A 19,664-nucleotide genomic window follows, 5' to 3' on the forward strand; every position below is an offset into this window, starting at 1 on the left:
TACAATCACATCAGTGATGGGCGTATTTTAGGATCTTAACATGTGGATGTGATGAAAAAGCACTGCACAGACAGACGTTGTAACATTACCTCTCAAATGCCGGCCAAGAAACCTCTTCACTGAGCTCAGAGCCCTCACTGCTCCCTGTGTGCAGATACAAATCATTTAAAAAAGTTACACAACATGTCCCAGAACAAATAAACTGTGCAACAGAGTAAAAGGTTTTATATGTGTTTGTCTTACCAAGTGAAATACCACTGGACAGAGTTGAGCTCTCTGCATGTACTCTGGTGGGACTGTGGCTCTCCATCACACTATCGTCCAACAGGTGGCGAGACCCGGCGTTGGGGAACGTAGCACTTTTAAACTCTACTGTATTCATCTTATGGATGAAACTACTTGGGCACAGAACACAGAAGGAGGAAGAAGGAAGTAAATATTAATGCTTTACCACTTTGGTTTTCAGGGCTTCATTTTTCATTATGATCTACTAAAGGATTGATGCATCATGACGGACGAAAAAATACAGTTTTTCAACCAAGAATTAAAACTGACTTGTAGCCCAGGCTGTGGCACTTCCTGTGTCCGTAGGGCAGAAGGTTCCTGGGGGAGGGCGGTGTGGCCGGGACTTTGGTTCCTTCAGCTGCTATCGTACATTTACGGCCGCAGAGAGGAGATGATGATGCTTCCTGGCCTGTAGGTAGAAGTGGGAGGAAAGGACAAGTTTATTTACCAGGACGAAAGAGAGAAAAGAGGGGATAAACTGGTTTGATTCTGCATTTACGAAAAAAAACGTACCGACAAGATCCTCTTTGGAAGCATTTACTCGTGGTGTGCTGGTGCCAGGCTCAATCTTTTGTGACAACCTAGATCAAAACATTGATAAAACCATTCAAATGAATTCATCCTCATTGATTAGAGGGAAAGTCAGATGAGGACTGTGAAAGACAGACTAAATCAGAGATTAACTGGCAACAGCACGGTTTCCATCTGAGATTGGTGTCTTACTTGTAATTGTCGTCTTCTACAAACTTCTGCAGCTCCTCGATGTACCGGACTGAGTTCAGATACTTCTGTACATGAGTCAACACGTGTACATCTGTGAGAAGATAGGAAATACATTAGAATAAATACATATGCAGAATGTTTTCATGATGTATTAAACAACAATGCATTATGTAAAAGTGTATACATGATTCAAGTTTTACTTCAAATTACTCCTGTAGCCCGAGCATTGCTTTGTTTTACCTACTTTAATTCCTTTTATAATCTCTTGTCGACTTTCTCCATGTAACAACAACACTTGAATCTTTATTAGTCTACAAACCCACAAAAGCTTGAGGGGTACAGCAAGGAATAGAACTTGGTTTTATTTGTCTGTTCGTATTGTTCTGTAGAAAGAAAATAGTTCCTTCATGAACATTTTTACAAAAGGTCAGTGGATTGTTTTCGACAGGGTCCTGATTTTATTATTTTGGCGCTTTGAGCACCACAAGCTGAGCGCCATCTAGGTAAATTATTATCAAGAAAAAGGCAGAATTAATCTACATTTAGAAATATTTGTTTGGATCAGAGAAAAATAATGTATCTTTGATTCTGGGGTGATCTGTCACTTTGCACATCACGCTCCAAGGATTGTGTGGCTGTGTAAAACCCACCGTAGGTAATGGATCTCTGCAGGTCCGATATGATTCTGAGGATGTTGTTCATCAGGTTTGATCTCTGTTCGTTCTCCAGTATGCTTCCCGTGGAGGGGTAGGCTGAGTCTACATATGTCAGATCGGACAGGTACATCCCTGAAATAAAGCAGCAGAAAAATATGCGCCATGTTAGAACAAACCAGGAGAAACACACAGCCCTGCTCACATTCCCTCTCATATTTTGGTGAGTCAAGTGCCCCCGTGCAAGCCAAATGAGGACAGGGTCCATCTGTTAAGGGTGTTATTTGAGACACCAGTGGGAGACACAAGGATTTTCCTCCCTGAACACAGAAACCCTGGCTCATTACAAAGTAAACACATAAACACAAACAAGGATGGACATTGGGGACAGATTTTCCTGGATTCATGATGCCTTGCAGCTGTGGATTTCTAAGAATGAACACCAGCTGGTAATCACAGATTACTTGTTTGAATTCTCACAAGAACTCTTCACAGCTTTTCTTATTGCAAGGATTCTTTTTTTTGGTTCCCTGATCTGCTCTCTATGGATCTAAAGTATTTCCTTGAGAGGATGATTGATCTCTTCTTCAGCCTTTCCACCTCACGACCATCCCTCTTTTCCCCTCTTCCCTTTCTTCTTGCCTCTTTTTGGCAGACTTGTAGGAGAGCTGAGATTCTTAGCCTCTCATTACATAAATATTAACAGTGAGAGACAAACCCAGTAGTGCCTTCCCAATGTTCTGAAAACGGAGATTAACAAGCTTCAGAAGTGAACGTTTCTCCTCCTCTCTCTCTTTCTCCCTCTCATACTAAATGTTTCTGTCACACACCACCGACGAGATTGACTGCAGATGTAAGAAGAGTTATCTCAAAGTAGACTACATGACACCAACACTCCCTCTTCCTTGGAAGGTGGTGTTGAACTCACAGATGTGCTCGCAAACACATGCATTACAACATTATGTACGCAGAGTCTAAACACAGATGAACAAATAAACAACAACAACAACAGAACTGCAGGAACAGATCTAGCAGATAAAAGGGGGAACGTTGTTTTCAGGTTACCACACCCACTCAAAGACAACACTACCTGATTAGAATCAAAGAGAGAAGAAGCAGTTTACAAGAGTTTCTGAGACACAGCTGTAAAGGGGGAGGTGAGAGATGAGGAGAAGAGGAATCCTGAAGGCTTAGCTGCTGGAGCTGCACTTTTGAAAGCCATGTCAGGGATAACAGCAGTTAGTCATGGACAAATCCATACTGACTGGAGAACGAACACACACACACACACACACACACACACACACACGCACACACACACCCAGTGGTTACGGTGTGTTCACATGTGGCCAAACGTTTACGAAAATCAAATTAGAAAATTTGAAAGAAAACTTCATCCTCTATCGGCTTTTTTAAGGTAGTAACCTCCAAATTTTCCAAATATGTGTCCATGTGTCACTCAGCTGAACACAAAGTAAATGGCAGCACTGATAAGGACCAAACCCGCTCAACTGCACCCGGAGCAAGGATTCATTATCTGCCTTCCTTTTTCTCCTGCTCTCATAAACCCAGCTGGAGCGCTACAGGAAGTTGCTCAAAAACCTCGGCAGCATTACAATCAGCTCTTCCAACTGCGAAAGGGAAAAGCAAAGAGAAAGAGGGGAATTTAGGTTGTCATTAAAGAAAATGGGTCAGAACAGTTTGTACCTGTGCCCCACACTTGGCACAAACACTTCTGGAGTCAAGCAGGTCTCATTTCCTTTCAGTCAACGCACTTTTTTTCTATATTAGAACCAAGACGGATATAGCTTAGGATGGCAAACTTAATGAGGCAGTTCTGTTATTCTCTTTTTCTGTCCTTTTTCCATCAGAGTGACATCAGAGGTAGGCTTGGCCACAAAAAAAATTGAGAGGGGAAGAAAAAAAAAGAAGAAAAAAGGCAATCTCAAACTCCCACATCCCCCTTCTCCTCCCCTCTATTCCTTCTTCCCCTCCCTCTACTGGTCTCCCCCATCCTTTGTGAAAAACTCAAGGCATCAGTCGTCAAGGCTCAGTCTGTGGAAGTGGCCGGCTATTGAACCATGCCCCAGCCCGGGCCCAAGGACAGCTGAGCCCACAGAGAGGAGCGCATCTTTCGGAAGTAGAGCTTTAGCACAAAAAAAAGCTTTGATATTGTGATTTCATGCTGCAGGACAGGAGGAGCGACTCAGAAGACTGGGATACAGAGAGACAGAGAGATGAGTCTTAAACACTGCAGCTCGGTGAAGACACAAAACAATACACACGTGAAACTATAACTGAAGGAAACACACCCCCACTACTGGTAACAGAAAAAAGGTAAATGTTGCCTCTGTTAATTCTGTTTTAAAGTTTGTTTTGGAGTTTGTGTCTGTGTGTGTGTCAGCATGACAGCATGGGTGTGTGTCTGGGCAGCTGCGAGAGCTCTGGCTGAGAGGTTGGAGAGGTTAGGACGTTTCGTGACTGGAGGCTCCGGCTGCAGACAGAAACATTTAGCAACGCTTCTTTGGCTTTTCTCTAGACTCTGAGGCCTGCAATACACTGTGTACAGCATGCTGAAATCATCATCATCATCATTTGTAATAAATTCAACACATGTGACCTGTAGCTTATGGGAATATCGGATGTTAAAAGGTGAAAGAATGCCATTTGTGGTGGCAAAATACAGGAACGGATAAGTACGGTGCTTTTAGCATTTCCATTGTGTAGAAAATATAAACTGTTTTCTTATGGAGCAAGTAGAGGTGTTAAATGTAACAAACATTTACAAAATGCAGAATCTGACGAATAAGAGAAAGCTAATGAGAGAAAGGGAGAAATGAAAGTAGGACATTAAAGCAAAACACGAGTGAGACCGGTCTGATGGGATGGAGAGATTTGAGCTCTGGAGCCAGGCTTGTTTATTTTTGGGGATTTTGGTTTCCTAATACAGCAGCATCTGAGCCGATATGGTGGTGGGGTGCAGGGCTGGCGGCGAGTTAACCCGGTAGAATCAGGATTAGATCAATAATGTTAAGCCTAATGAGGTGATGGGCATATCTCTCAGCACATGCTTCTCCTCGCCTGCAGGTCGGGACATCACTGAGATGCACAGAAAACACACTGCCGTTTCCTTCAAAGTTATCACAATGTTTCTAAGAGAAGTCTGTTAGCGGGCTGGGGGTGCAAGTGATGATACAATGTAATCCAACCCTGACTACAGCCTCTATCTCATACACCCCATGGACATAAGAGACAGCGATTGAAATGCCAAGATCTCAAAGGCTTTGAACCTTAATAGCATCAATCTGGAGCCATTCCATATCAGCAACTCACAATTATCTTCAAATGTTTTCACTTACATTCATGGCCTGTTGGTGGGTTCCGTGGAAAATATTGTGTTCGCTACAAAGCCACATCTGTGATTGCTGTAAACGACCATGAGCGAGGACAGCGCTGGACAGCGCTACACACACACACACACACACACACACACACACACACACACACACACACACACACACACACACACACACACACACACACACACACACACACACACACACACACACACACACACACACACACACACACACACACACACACACACACACACACACACACACACACACACACACACACACACACACACACACACACACACACACACACACACACACACACACACACACACACACACACACAGAGCTTCAAAAAGCTTAGAGAAAAAGGGCTTCAATGAGAGATGGCAAAAGGCTGAGAAAACATTTCATGAGCTTGCTGGCTTGTCCCTTACAGTAATAAATCAGAATATCAATACCTATAATAACTCAGCCTGGAAAAGAAAAAAGAAAAACTGAAAAGATAAAGACAAAGAGGGAGCAGCTGTGAGAAATATCCAGAACATTCTGTGCTGTAGGGTCAAACATGGCCCTCTGGTTCACCTGCATGGGGGACAAGAGTCTGGGAGAAAGTTTTAAACGGGTCATTACCACCAACCCACACATAAACTAACCATTCTCTTAACCCTTAACCGGGACTGTAAATCACATCAGACTTTCTGTTTGATGTCCTTCCTATTTTAAGTTTTTTAAACTCCCAGGACATGGCAATAAAGAGCGGTCATGTAGTGTGTGTGGCAGCAGTCGGAGCCCGTTAACCGCTGCCCTCCCCCGGCCGCCCTGTTACACACTATGTTGTTACGCAGCAGGAGATTGATAGCTCAATCAGCCAGCAACAGTCAACTTGTGTTCTTAAGGTGATGGGCACGCGGCCAATCGCATCTCACTATGCAACCTGAGGCTGTGTGTTGCACAGAAACAGGCTCGGCTTATCAGTAGAACAGCAGACACAGATAACACTCTCTGGATACAGACATGCGCTTGTCTGAAAACACTGCTTACCACATGCGGTTAACCAGCCAGAGCAAAAACAAGCAAGACACATTCTATCTCTTAAAACTCAAACCTAAATCATACACCAGAGCTGCCTGTAGCGCTGCTGGATTTGGTAAAGAATCATAAAAAAGAAAAACAAGCCAAGGCTGTAGCAAAAAAAATCAAAGACAAGTCTCTAGCTGCAATGTGAAGCTTAATTGGGATCTCCCTAATGAGAGCTTGGACACAGTTGAGCAGACAGGTCACCATAGGGAGGAAGAGGTCAGGCTGGAGGTCAGGACAAACACTCAAGAGAAGTGGAGGTATGTAACTAAGTAGAGCCAGTGGGCAATGAGCGTGTGTTTGTTTGAATTTATGTGTTCTTGCTTGCCAATTCAACTAACACAAAGCATGTGCAGTCAGAGGTATGAGCTGAAGGTGAGGTGCGACTCAAAAAACAAAGAAAGAATTTAAATGGTTATCTCCTAAATCTGAAAAAGTTCACCATCCAGGCAAACAAACATCTGTATAAATGCTGTAAAATGTTAATAGTCCGTCCTCCTGGCTCTCCTCTCTGCCCTGACCCTCCTCCAGCTCTTTTCCAATGTGTGAAACATTAGCTGCAGCATGTGTTTGTTTGAAGCCTAGTGTCACTTTACGAGTAGAATTCAATAAGAGAAAAAAGCCACCTGAGCTGGCAAGGGAACAACTAAGCTATTAGCCTGTGTAATAAATTGCTGAGATAAACTGGTGCAGATTTTGGGTCTAAATTAAGATTTCGCCGGCAGATATCATTGTGAGTTTGTGCACAATGAGAGTTGTGTTTGTGTTGATGGACAGGCTGTGTGTTTGTTCTGGGTTGGGGTGAGGTGAGAGGATGTCATGGAGAGATGGAGGAGGGTGTTGGAGAGTCCTTATCTTGACAAAGTATGACAGATAGAGAGAGGCGGCCTCATTTGAACTCTGGATACCTCGAACATAAGAGGTGTGTGTTTGTGCATTTATGTTTGTGCTATACAAAGGGGAAAAAAGAGGAAGAGGGGGAACCCGTTTTTCACAAAGACCTATTGATTGCAGGGGGTTGTTGAGCGGACGGGTGGGGGGGGAGGGGAGGGAGGAGAGGCAGAGGAAGGGTGGGGCTGCACCCTAATCCCGCATATGGACCTCTGACCCTCAACATCAGCCCACATGTTTAGAGTTTCACTACAGAAGAAAGAAAACAGATGGGGGCCGTGGGGCCTCAGGGGTGTTTGGGGTTTCCCCACTCAGTAATACAGCATCATGAAGGAAGACCACTCAGCAGCCTGAAAGCAGGAGGCAGAAACGTCTTAATTTTATTGGTTTGGTTGTGCTCCAGCCACAGACTGATGTCTTCCTAGGTAAAAAAAAAATTAGCCTTTGTTTTTCCACATCATCTTTCTTCGTTTGAGTCTACCCCGGAGGCTCCAGTCTCAAATTCTAGCTTAAGTTATCAAACAAAGAGAAAATCCCATTATATTTATTGCATTCACCTTTCCCATTTTCATTTCCAACATACACTGTTCAATGAGGAGACACGTTTCCCACTCCACTATAGTAGCAGCATTTAATCACACTTAGCTTTCTTCAATTTTCTTGATGAGGATTTTATGACTTTTCCCTGTTTTTGTTAGAGCTGCTTTAAGACCGTAGTGTTGATTTCTGTAATTGTTTCATAATGTCAGCACTTTAAATGCTGGGCTCACAGCCTTTGTCCTCAATAACCTCACGTAGCAATTTCTTTGCCGTCCTCAATTACAGATTAGTCAGACTGTTTCTCAGCCATCAGTGTTTCTCCCTTTTCCCCACTCGTGGCTCTGTAACCAATTGTTTTAGCAAACAAAAAAGAAAGAGTCACTTTGTGCTTTTGAGGGGAAGAGAATATGAATGGTCATGAAACCCTAAAACAGTGGCCACTGGTGACATCATGTGTGGATAAAAGACTGGCTGCACTCCATGCTGTCATGTAAAGCAGTGCTGCAGTTTATTCAACTCTCTATTCTCCTTCACTCACCCCAGATTATTTTTACTTTTCCCTTTCTCTTCTGAACAGTGATGTGTTGTATGTTTTAGGGCATTTTGGACTTGTTTTTGGAAAGTCTGAGGGCCAGATGTAGGAGTGGAAGCTAGGGATTTTGAGGCTGGAAAATACATCGGCTATAAAAATATAAATAATTTGTCTCCAGCATTTCATCAGGCTACAAGAGACACATCTGTACGGGTAAATCACTGCAGGAGACCGGGAGCTTTGAAACCCACGCAACAGTCAAACAGTGCTTCTGGTAGGATGACAGCCTGGATATAAATGTGACACTCTTGTGGGCTTTAGTTCACGCTTCTCACCTGATGCATGCATGAACGGTCCAGTGCACAATATGTACTAGCACATCATCACAACATATCCTACCTGATTCATGTGTTGATTTGTGTTTCATGCGAGTTCAAAGAGAGGCAAACTATCACATTGGAATTTCTGCCTTTCTGTGCTACCTTTTCTTACGACTGTTATATATGATGTACAGATATAAACTGTGCCAGTGTATAAGGTAAACCAAGCTACAAATAATTCATACAACAGTTCTGCAGTAAATCTACCTTCATCAATGTTATATTGTTCAGTTTTTTGTTGAAACTGTTTAAGAGAGATCTAAATTCGCTTGTATGGTCATGTTATAAGTAAACATGAGTATAGTAAATACATGGACATACAGCATAAACCTGCATCGGGCCAATTTTCCATGAAAGCATTTTTAAAAGTTGTTCACCAATTAGTTTATTAGGCAGGATGCTCTGGCTTGGATCACGGAGGATGTATGTGTTCTATATACAGAGTAACCTGAAGCCACCAGTGAGACATATGGATGTCTTTGAGATAACAACCAACATCCATTACACTGTTTAACCAATGTGGCAAAACACATTTTTCCTGTTCAGCAGTAATGTAAGCAGCCGTCCAGCTTAATGAGTTCTCTGCACATTTCCTCGCTGACGACATGCAGAAGAAAAATAACTCGGGGGCACTGCTAATGATCATTAAAGTAAAAGCATCCACACAAATGATAGTGTCCTCACTATATGCACAGTTCCAGTGTGAGATTGGGGTGAACATAATTTAAACAAGAAAAACCCATAATGAAAGAGTTGTGGGCTTTATCAAGTGTAAAAAAAGCAAAAGTATGTCACATATAAACAGAGCCTTTCCTTAAACTTTGCCACAGCCATGATGATTATTTAAACCACAGCCAAGACAGACAGACAGACAGACAGAGAGAGACGGAAATGAGAACAATTAAAAAGACACTGGCATGTGTCTGTTGGCTATGTATAACTATAAGTGTGGTGAGGACCAAGCACTGCACTTGGGAAGCTCATACCGATGACAAAATATAGGCAAAGTTAGGGCCCATTGCAAGTCTTTTATTCCACGTTTCACATGGATGTTACGGAATTTAACAGCTTATCTTATCTTATTTATCAGTAGGCCGGAGCCAACAAGAAATGTAACAAATCTTAGTCAAGTTGAAGAGATAATCCATTTACATTTCTATCATTTGCTCTACTTTTTACAGCCTATGACTTTCATATCTGTCTGCAACCTGCTGCTTAAGTGATTTAGCTGTAACCGAAAGACCTGGAGAGAAAATAGGGGACACAAAACAGAAAAAAAATGAAAGAGGAAGGAAAGTTTTCAAAAGCGGAAAGGAAAGGAAAGTAAGAAGGATGGGTTTTAAACAGAGAGGAAAGTAATAAAATGGAAAGAAATAGACAGAGGAAAAAGTGCAAATCTTTCAAGGCTAAGGTGGAAGAAGAATTTTTCAATCCAAGACAGACAATGCCTTAAATTCATACCTGGCCAGGAATGGGAAAATGACACACTCTATCCCTGTAAGTCTCTCACATCTTCAATCTAGTGCTGTTTGTGCTTGCTTTCTTTTTAAATCGGAGTACTTTGTTGCTGACTTACAGACTATCATTTCAATATCATCTCCTTCCCTTGTTCTGTCTCTGGAGTATCTGCTCTCATAGACCAGTGATTCATTTCTAGCTAAATAACACTTGAGTCACAAAATGATGGGAAGAGTGCTTATAAATTCCAAGGCACACTACCACAGACATGTAGTATTAGAACACAATAGCTTAAAGTAAACAGTAGTCTTACTACAGAAACTGGAAAAAAATCAAAGCATATAGTACATCCTCTCTACTTGTAGAAAATGCACACACACTTAAATACAGGAATTGCAACGTGCTTCTATTGTAACCTAAACTGAGATTCAGTAACAGACTGGTCCTTCAAATGTAAGTGCATCCTGCTGAGAAACATCCAAGTGGTTTTCTGGTCAGCCATGAGTGGACTTTTAGTATTTCTGGTGTATCTGAAAAGATGCCGATGCTATTCATAGACTAATGGCCCATTCCAATACTGACAACCCAATATAGTTGGTCAAGCAGGGCAGCTGCACAGATCTGTACAAGCATCAGCTATAAGCTATGAGTTTGCAGCGGGAAATCCAAATCTCAGCAAAAACAACGTACTGACTGCAAACCTGGTATGCAAAGGCCCATTCCTTTGCATGGATCTTTATTCCCATTGGGGACCACTTAACAGTTTCCACTCCAAGGCTTTCCCAGTCCCCAAGTACTTCAACAGGGTCCAGTTTTGGTTTGTACGGGTAGAAAAAAAAAGCTGCTCTGCTTGTTCTGAGGAAGCGCTGTAAACTTAAAGACACACTGGTGACCTCTCCATGTTCCCGGGAATGTCTTTCATATGTTGTGGATCCATGAAAGGGACTAGGTCCCTTCGTACTCAGAACCACCTACCAAGAGGAAATCAAACTCCAGAAGACAGGAAAGAGAGAACAGAGTGGAGGAGACGGAAAAAGTAAAAGTATTACAAGAAATATTTGAAGGAGGTGACTGCTGATGGATGAGCTGTAATGTTGCCGATCCAGTTCATACTTAGGGGGCATGTGAATGATGCTGGATATAAACACTTATGGAGCCCCAAGCAACAACAGAAAAAGCCAAGTCTGGAAGAGAAGACATAGTTGAGAGATTCGATACTGCTGACGCTGCTGTTAAACTCATTAGCATCTCTCACTGAGGTCAGCAAGGATACAGTACCTGGTTACGCTGTCAGACACATCGGCTGCTGGAAAAACACAAGGCCATGAAAAAGAATAATGTCTCTGGATAGTCATGCACGCACAGTATTTAATCATACAGATGGACACACAAGCTTATGCATACCAGCAAATTTCCAGTACTAGCTGTAATTCTGTCCATTTCGATATTGTTCCAAGTGACAGAATGGCCAGAATTCCTAAAGAACCACAATGGCGTCATATGGGTCACAAAGGACCTGAGTTTCAGGGTGGAGGTAGGACTTAATGACGTGGCACCAAGTAAAGATTGGATGGAGAGTGACAGAGTGGATGAGGGGGAATAGATAGTCTTGTGCATGCCCAAGTCAGGGTGTTAAATGGAGCAGTGTGTGTGTGTGTGTGTGTGTGTGTGTGTGTGTGTGTGTGTGTGTGTGTGTGTGTGTGTGTGTGTGTGTCTGTCTGTGCACTGAGAGGGAGTGCCAGCAGTCCCCCTTCAGATTAGCACATACTGTTTTCCTTGCATTGACTCCTACCCCTGTAGTTAGCACATTTAACCGCTCTCACAGGAAAGTCAAATCAGAATATGGGTTCAATGTGTTTTACTACGAGTCAAGTGTTGAACGGGACAATTATGTCAGATATCTAAGCAGGAAAGGAGGGCTTGATCCCCTTTAGAGGCATTTTAAACCAACCGCTTAGAAAATGAATCAGAAGCTTAAAGTTCTTTTTGGGGGTTTGCATCTCTGTTTATCCAAACAGGCTCCAAAAAGACGGCCAATCTTGTACTTTACATGACAGTACCATCTAATATTCATACACACAATTTAAAAGATTTTGCATGATGTATATTGTATATTCCAACAGAAATGATGTGTTCACTAACATATAGAGTGAGGAAGTGTCTTCTTCTAACAATTGGTCATTCAAGAGACATTTTATTGGCACATTCTGTTGCCAGCAGTCCACGTGAGATCATTCATAAAATACCCATGTTAATGCCTGGTCTGAACAGGGCCTTTGATAGGGGGGAAAGCAACAGGACCTTAAAAAAAACTGGGGTGTCTGTAAGCAGGAGAACTACCAGAGACAGAAAGCAGACCTCGTCCTGTGGGCTGGACAGCAAATATGTTCTCTCTTTCGTTCTTTTAACATAAACAACTCAATGTGAAACAATGACCTGACAACTCTGGTTAAACACTGGGTGAGCACTTAAAATAATAATAACTGGTTGTCTGAATATTTGAAAAAGTGTCAGATACCTTTTCATTAAAATCGTGCAGCATATGACAGCTAGTTCCTCGACTCTGGTACAGCATACATCCAACACCCCTGCTTTCGACGTTCCTTTTGTAAACTTTAGTAAACAAAGAAGTGTCTGTTTCAGGGTCCTGACTCTTAAGATCTTGTTTTCCTGCAGGGAGGCCTGGGGGGACTTGGAGGGAGCACCAGTAGCTGTCCATCTATCCATCTAACCAGCCAGAAGCATGCAGGGGCTGGTGTGGAGCCTGTGTGCCCTGCTCTGCCTCTCCCTCTGGGAGGAAAGTTGCTGCAGGAGCTCCATTGATGCCCGCAGGACCAAAGAGCCTACTCTCCGTAGGAGTAAAAGAGCCCCCATCGATCCTGATGGCAAAAAGTGTTCCTACACCTTCCTTGTGCCCGAGCAGAGAATCACAGGTTCAAATGATAACTTATTTTAGTCACATAGCTTTGGTTTTTCCTAACATTGCTTTTCAAAAATCCAAATCGCTTCCTGGTAATCCCCTTAATATTTCATATCTGTCAACAGGTCCAATCTGTGCCAGCACCACAGGCCCAGAGCCAGACACGGACCGAGTGACCCGAATGGACATTTCAGATGTGCGGGAGGTGCTCAATAAACAGAGGCGTGAGATTGAGACGCTGCAGCTGGTAGTGGATGTGGATGGCAACTTGGTAAATGAGATGAAGCTGCTGCGGAAGGAAAGCAGGAACATGAACTCCAGGGTGACCCAACTCTACATGCAGCTGCTACATGAGATCATCAGGAAAAGAGACAACTCCCTGGAGCTGGCCCAGCTGGAAAACCGCGTCCTCAATGTGACCTCTGAAATGATGCGACTGGCTTCAAGGTATAAGGAGCTGGAGTCCAGGTTTGCAACAATGGCAGGAGTGGTCAACAACCAGTCGATTCTCATCTCTGCCCTGGAGGAGCAGTGTCTGAGGACTCTGGGACGCAGTGAGTTGCCTGTTGTTCCCCCACTGGTGCAGGTGGTACCGCAGCATCTACCAGTTAACAGCCGTTTCACCAATGAGATACAGAGGGACAATAACAACCGGGCCTTTCCTAGAGGATCACGCATGGACTCCCCTACTGCAAGTCCTTTTGGGATTGACCCGCCACCACCGCAGGGAACACTTACCTCTGATGGTAAGTACCAATTTTAAGTTGGCATGGGATACTGAAGAAATAATTGTCTGAACACTTACGTATTGTTCTTTGGAAGTTTTGTGTGAGATTAATTAGGACAATTACTAAATGCTATTAAAAACGTAATTTTTGGAAAAGGTTGGTATTGTTGGGCGCAGACTAATCCTTGTAATTGTATAAAGGCAGTGAAATCATACATTCCTATGATTCCTACTTGGCTGTTTGTATTGGCTGCACTACACTGAGCATGTGTACTAAATTAATGGGATGCAGATAAGACCTCTTCGAATTGCCTTAAAAATACATCAGAGAACAGTAATATAAAGCTTCTTCATAGGATTTAGTCAGATTTACAGTAAGCCGATGCAACAATAAGGAGCCAGGTTTAAACAAACACTTCAGATGGACATCAAAAGGTATCAGAAAGAAGAGACTCCGCTGTAGTTTTTTTTCCACAGAGATGGAGGAATTCTCACTTTGAAGCAACATTATCTCCAATTTGAAATTCAATGCATCACTCACAAAAGAGTTTAGGTAAAAACAAAAAATCCATTTACTATGGTGTGGGTTGGGCACCATGGAAACAACCACAACAATGGAGCGATAGCACCCATGGGAGACATTCATTTTTGGAATGGTCTTTAACTGAGAGGGAGGTCTTCGGAGAAGTTGAAGTATTAGTGCATCAATGACATAAATTAAGCGTTCAATCTGGATCCCGTTGTATTTACAACCAAAAGAAGCAACGGAAAGCCAGAGACGGATCCTATTGGATTTGTTGGCTGACGCATCATCCATCAATGTTTAACTTCTAGTAGAAGAACAAATATTCCTACATCTCGTCTCCATACCACATATTTACCTTATTCCTTGTGATAAGGATGTGTACTTGTCCTTTTTGTTAAATGTACACAAGTTTTGGTATCAAGGGATATGAATCAGAAATGAAAATAGGTACAAGTTCACCCCCATAAATACAAGCCACCAAATAATACTATTAGGCGTTTGACCATGGAACTTTACTTTAGCTGTAGAAATGCACAGTACCTTGTACCCAGTGCTTGTTTGCCAGATTTATTTTTAAACCTCAACCCCTAAAAGCTCTGTTCGAAGAACCTAACAAGAAAGTGAAAGAGGGAATACATTAGAGAACCCCCTCACTGACAGGCCTGATGAAGACATATCATTACAAGAAAAATACAAGCTTATGCTGGGGAGTTTTAGGTATCTGTGCTAGAGCAATACACTGGGTACCTATGTGCGCCTACACTCAGCTGAGAAAACCATCTTCCATGGACCTTTAGGCCCCGGAGGCCCCCACACAATGCTGGTGTTCATGCCGGTTTAATACACATTCACACAGGGGAAAACAGAGGAAATATGGCGGGTTGGGGTTCAGCTGCTTCAGCTTTGGGTGCAGTGCTACCATATTGCTTAATTCAAAGGCTAAACCTAAGTGAATATTCATTTAACAATGGAAGTGTACACATGTAAGTTTGTGTACATTTCTACTTACATTACTTTATATAACTTTGTAATAGAAAGGGATTTTTAAAAGAATGTGACCACTTCATCCAGTCAAACCAAACTTTCACTCCCTTTTCTCTTGTCTGCTGTCTCGAACTGCTAGACTTGATGATGATGAGTTTTGCATATGCAATAAAACCAGACATCTTGTTCAACTCAAGGAACTGTACAGTATATTAGTTCAGTGAGCTTGTGGAGGATTTTAGCAGAAATCATAACTAAAGTTAGTAACAAAAACACATGGATAAACAACCTATACAATATTTTGAGTTACGAGTTCCAAACTGGCATTTTACTAGTTGAGCTGAGCATCATGAACTACTAAACCTAAAATACTTGGAAACCGAGGAATATTTGGAATATCATGATAATGCAAGTTGCCCTATTACAATAGACTGTGAGAAAATGGCGATTAAAAAAGGGATTCCCTTAAAAACAAACACCGTCAAATCATGTCTCCATTCAACCCTCTTTCTGTCCACAGGTCCGTTCAAAGACTGTTTCCAGGTGCGACAGGCAGGCCACACCACCAGTGGGATGTACCTGCTTAAGACCGATGGCAGTGACCAGTTAATCCAAGCCTGGTGTGAACATGGCCTTGACAATGGAGGATGGACTGTGTTGCAAAGGAGGAGAGATGGCTCTGTAAACTTCTTTCGGAACTGGGATAACTACAAGGTAGGGTTGACATCGACTTAGCTTTGGGATAGCATAACATTGTATAGCCAAAGTGTCTTCCTGGTCTAAAAGGCTGGATCACAGTAAAGTGATGTTTTTTAATGAATTTACCAGACTATTCTAGATGCTTCATCTTTAACTTAACACACTTAGTGGTTATATACATATTACTGATGATTCTTTATAAAAATATGACATGGTGTAAATAATTTGTAAAAGCACATATTGTTGCAATATGTACATTGGGGTATGTGGTAATACATATTGTGATTTTCTATATACATCCCTCGCACCCCCTATACAAGATAAGCCTAGTACAAGATTTTTAATCTGATTCTTGGGGGGAAAAGAACTAAATATCTTTAAGCAGGAGCGAGAAATGATTTCACAGCTTTTCATTTCCCATTTCTTAAGCGACCCACTTTTAGCAGTTCGTTTCGGGGCCATTAAGCCAGCACCATCTCCATCAATGTAAACAGCTTGGCAGGGGGATTTCCTCACACTGAAATCACAGCCAAGAGCTAGAACCAGGGATCTGCATGGAATTATAGGAAACTGTAGGCTGACAGTTCAACATCACTGGGAAAGTTCACTTCGACCTTCTCTTATAATGCTTCAAATGTTGTGATTGAGATGATAAAGTAACTAACAAAGCGGGGGACAGATACATTTTAAAAAAAAATAACAATGAAATAAAAATAATCACTGATATACAGGCTGACAAGTCTCCAAGGTTCCTCGGAAAAACATCTGGAAATGGCAAGAGTTTTCCTCTCTGCCATAAAATTGGTTGAAGAAACCAATACTAACGCGCCGTTTGTCAGGAACAGAAATGTTTCTCTGCATTTAGCTGTATTCAAGTATCAATCCAGCGGCGGCCAAATCTTTATTGCCCGGGCCATTCAATAATTGTCTTGAGTGAAAACCACGCTTCATAACCTTAACACATTAGCGGCTCAACAATAAGCAGATCTGATTTCATTTTACTTGATTGCAGACTCCTTTAAACTCAGCACCCTCCTCAAAAGTCTTATTAACCTCGCTCAGCTTTACTGTTTATGTTTTTTGGACATGGTAGGCGCTCTGTAACCACAGAATAAAAAGAAAACGGTTCTTTCACCACTTGGCACACTGAGTGTCGACTTACTCGTATTAATACAGAACTTTATTGGTTTGCGCTACATTGCAATGCCGTTTTGACATGAAACCACAACTGACAATGAGTAAGAAAGAACATGCTCTGGTGCTTGTCCCCTATAGAGAGGCTTTGGAAACATAGACGGTGAACACTGGCTTGGGCTGGAAAACATTTACAACCTGGGGAAGCAGGGCGACTATAAGCTGATGATAGAGTTGGAGGACTGGACGGGAAAGAAGGTGTACGCCGAGTACAGCAGCTTCCACCTGGAGCCAGAGAGTGGGGGTTATCGGCTGAGGCTCGGCACCTACCAGGGCAATGCCGGGGACTCCTTCAGCAGTCACAACGGCAAACAGTTCACCACGCTTGATCGCGATAAGGATGGATTTTCAGGTAAGGGGGAGTAGCTAGCTGAATTCAAAATGCTTTTCTCAATAACCTGCAGTAAAGTAACACATCAAAAGAGTCAGCTCCTTCTTTGTCTTTTCATTATACTCATGGTATTTTATGTCGTTGTTTCTCTGTCTTTTAGGCAATTGCGCCCACTTCCATAAGGGTGGTTGGTGGTACAACTCATGTGGCCAGACTAACCTGAATGGCGTGTGGTACAGCGGGGGAGTTTACCGGAGCAAATTTCAGGATGGGATCTTCTGGGCAGACTATGGAGGAGGTTTCTACTCCCTTAAGTCGGTCCGTCTCATGATCCGACCGATAGACTGACACACTGACCACGGTTCCCTTTGAACGCAACTCAGTTTCACTCCTTATCTTTATCTACCCATAAACAAAGACTGTAAAGGCAGAACCAGGAATCCATGACATCATACAACAGTGCCTTGTAAAATACGAAGCAGAAAGAGACGGCGGCATGCGTATCCGGACAATTTAAAGACTCTAGCAGTGTTGCACTATGGCTAGCTCCCAAGTTGACTTTGAGATAAAAACTGATGCCACTGCCTTTTCTAAGTTACTGCTCTCCTCCATTTTCAGTCTGGGAAGTAATGGTCCATCAAGCTTTCTAGGATAATCCAGTATTACTCTCAAATGTCCTATTTTACTCAATCTTGATGATACTCTATGTTTAAAAAAAGGGAAATGGTCATTTACTAGAGATTTCTTCTGAGCAGCTAATGATGACTTAATTAAAGTAGTGTCACCCATGCCAGAGGGAATTGGATTTACTGGGATGTTTAACAAATATATGTCAAAATGCTCAAATGTTGTGTTGCCGTTTAGATTCCCTGAGGATCCAACGGTTAGGTGACAGGACTTGCTCAACCTTCAGTCTACTTGTTACTGGGTTTTTCCTTTTGGACTTCTGGGGTTTCTATCCAACCCCCTGGAAAATGATCTTGTGCAACAGTGTGCTTGACCAATGTACATATGGCTGAGCTGGCTATGGTATGTAAATATATTTGGTTTTATTTGTGAATGGTAATTTAAGCGGTGTGACTCTGCTCAGGCCGATTATTCACAATGTTGTCACTCTTTGTGCCATTCGTTGTTATTTATCAGTGTATTTATAGTAAGTATAGTCGTGGTTGTTTTATATCAAGCCCTGTAATAAAACAATTCTCTAAAAATTGTTTCTCCATGTACTGCTACATTAAGGACACACACACAAAGTTAGTTAATTTTCTAGTTCACAAGGTGAGACTAATGAATAGTAAAATACAAGTTTTAAAAGTATTTGCACTGTTATTGTCAAACTTGAAGTATGTCAAATATGAGCTTAGGCTTTATCGGTATAAAGGTTGATACAATTACCTGAAATGAAACACTTTTAGAATTCTTTGTTCTGATTGAAGTGCAATATAAGCATGCCAATACCTGACTGAAGGAGGTCAGAGGGATAACGATTAACTTAATAATCAATGTAAGTAGGTAGGCAAAATAAAGAAGAATTTTGAAAACCTGTGAGAGGAAATTCAATATTAATTATTCAGCTAAAGAAAAGGAGAGGTTTTGAAAGAAACATCTAAGGGTAAAAAGAAAGTCTTGAAGAAGCAGATTGAAATTTATCAAGTTACGGTCATAAATAAATAACGTGGAGGAGATCAAATGATGCCATAATGGAAGATTTTACACTGAAATAAGAACCTGGGAGACAGTAAAGATGATAAAAGGCAAGAGATGGAGAGACGGGGAAGAGGAGGATGGAACATTCCTTCCACTTAAACCGTTGAGCTTTTCTTTCCGTAAATTACAAACGTATATCTCGAAAATTGTGGCTCCCCTGTGTACCTTTCCCTCTGAGAAGCTGTAAGTCAGAACAGATAGGAGCCGTCTGATGCAAACACTGCAGAAGGAGAAGCTCAGACACACCGTCAACCATTTTTTTAGGCTTAAGTTCTTACACACACAGTGATCCAACAAAACTGACAGGTAGGCTTGCTGTCAGCCATCTAAAATATTTCATGCAGTCCAACAGCCCAGGCTTGGCTGTACTAGCTTCTTTTGTCTTTTATATCTCCTGACACAAAAAGGTGAAGGTGAAAGGAACTGTCAGAGTTTACTGCATTTCTGATCCGACACATATGACACCTTACCCCTTATGGTATTCCGTGTATCGATTATTCCAGCATTGCTTTTGTCTCACAGCTACAACGAAAACTACAGCAACAGCATGCTGGAGCAGGAGGGAGTCAAGGGGCCTTGTGCCGCTTTCTGGCCCTCTTTAGTCTTTTTCCACTGACAGAGACTATTACAGGATTCCAGTGATGATGTGCTTTAAGAAAAGGCTTAGGAAAATCATTA

General features: G+C 42.2%; 2 protein-coding genes across 6 annotated transcripts in view; one reads left to right on the forward strand and one right to left on the reverse strand.

Moving 5' to 3' along the window:
- Positions 1 to 19,664, reverse strand: part of ralgps2 (Ral GEF with PH domain and SH3 binding motif 2) — a 67,637-nt gene that overhangs the window by 7,617 nt on the left and 40,356 nt on the right. For 3 of the 5 annotated variants that reach the window (XM_063891573.1, XM_063891575.1, XM_063891572.1), the window contains exons 10-15: positions 1,659 to 1,796; positions 1,009 to 1,099; positions 799 to 866; positions 556 to 694; positions 244 to 398; positions 90 to 144 (exon numbers count right to left, since the gene is read on the reverse strand). In XM_063891573.1, coding sequence (XP_063747643.1) covers positions 90 to 144; positions 244 to 398; positions 556 to 694; positions 799 to 866; positions 1,009 to 1,099; positions 1,659 to 1,796 — 646 coding nt within the window. The remainder of the gene's footprint in view (positions 1 to 89; positions 145 to 243; positions 399 to 555; positions 695 to 798; positions 867 to 1,008; positions 1,100 to 1,658; positions 1,797 to 19,664) is intronic. The other 2 variants (XM_063891576.1, XM_063891574.1) reach the window with 1 other exon arrangement.
- angptl1a (angiopoietin-like 1a) lies at positions 3,695 to 18,820 on the forward strand. Its single transcript, XM_063892330.1, has 6 exons — positions 3,695 to 3,998; positions 12,575 to 12,831; positions 12,944 to 13,564; positions 15,576 to 15,769; positions 17,030 to 17,300; positions 17,440 to 18,820. Exons 2-6 carry the CDS (start codon positions 12,642 to 12,644, stop codon positions 17,625 to 17,627), a joined length of 1,464 nt encoding a protein of 487 aa, XP_063748400.1. The 5' UTR covers positions 3,695 to 3,998; positions 12,575 to 12,641; the 3' UTR covers positions 17,628 to 18,820.

The sequence above is a fragment of the Eleginops maclovinus genome, chromosome 9 (genome assembly GCF_036324505.1).
Source record: "Eleginops maclovinus isolate JMC-PN-2008 ecotype Puerto Natales chromosome 9, JC_Emac_rtc_rv5, whole genome shotgun sequence".
Classification (NCBI taxonomy): domain Eukaryota; kingdom Metazoa; phylum Chordata; class Actinopteri; order Perciformes; family Eleginopidae; genus Eleginops; species Eleginops maclovinus.

Excerpts from the sequence above, each read along its gene's own strand:
- angptl1a (XM_063892330.1), top strand. The coding sequence starts at position 12,642 with ATGCAGGGGCTGGTGTGGAGCCTGTGTGCCCTGCTCTGCCTCTCCCTC. Across the intron at positions 12,832-12,943 it reads GCCCGAGCAGAGAATCACAG|GTCCAATCTGTGCCAGCACC; the intron begins GTTCAAATGATA and ends ATCTGTCAACAG. Across the intron at positions 17,301-17,439 it reads CGATAAGGATGGATTTTCAG|GCAATTGCGCCCACTTCCAT; the intron begins GTAAGGGGGAGT and ends TCTGTCTTTTAG.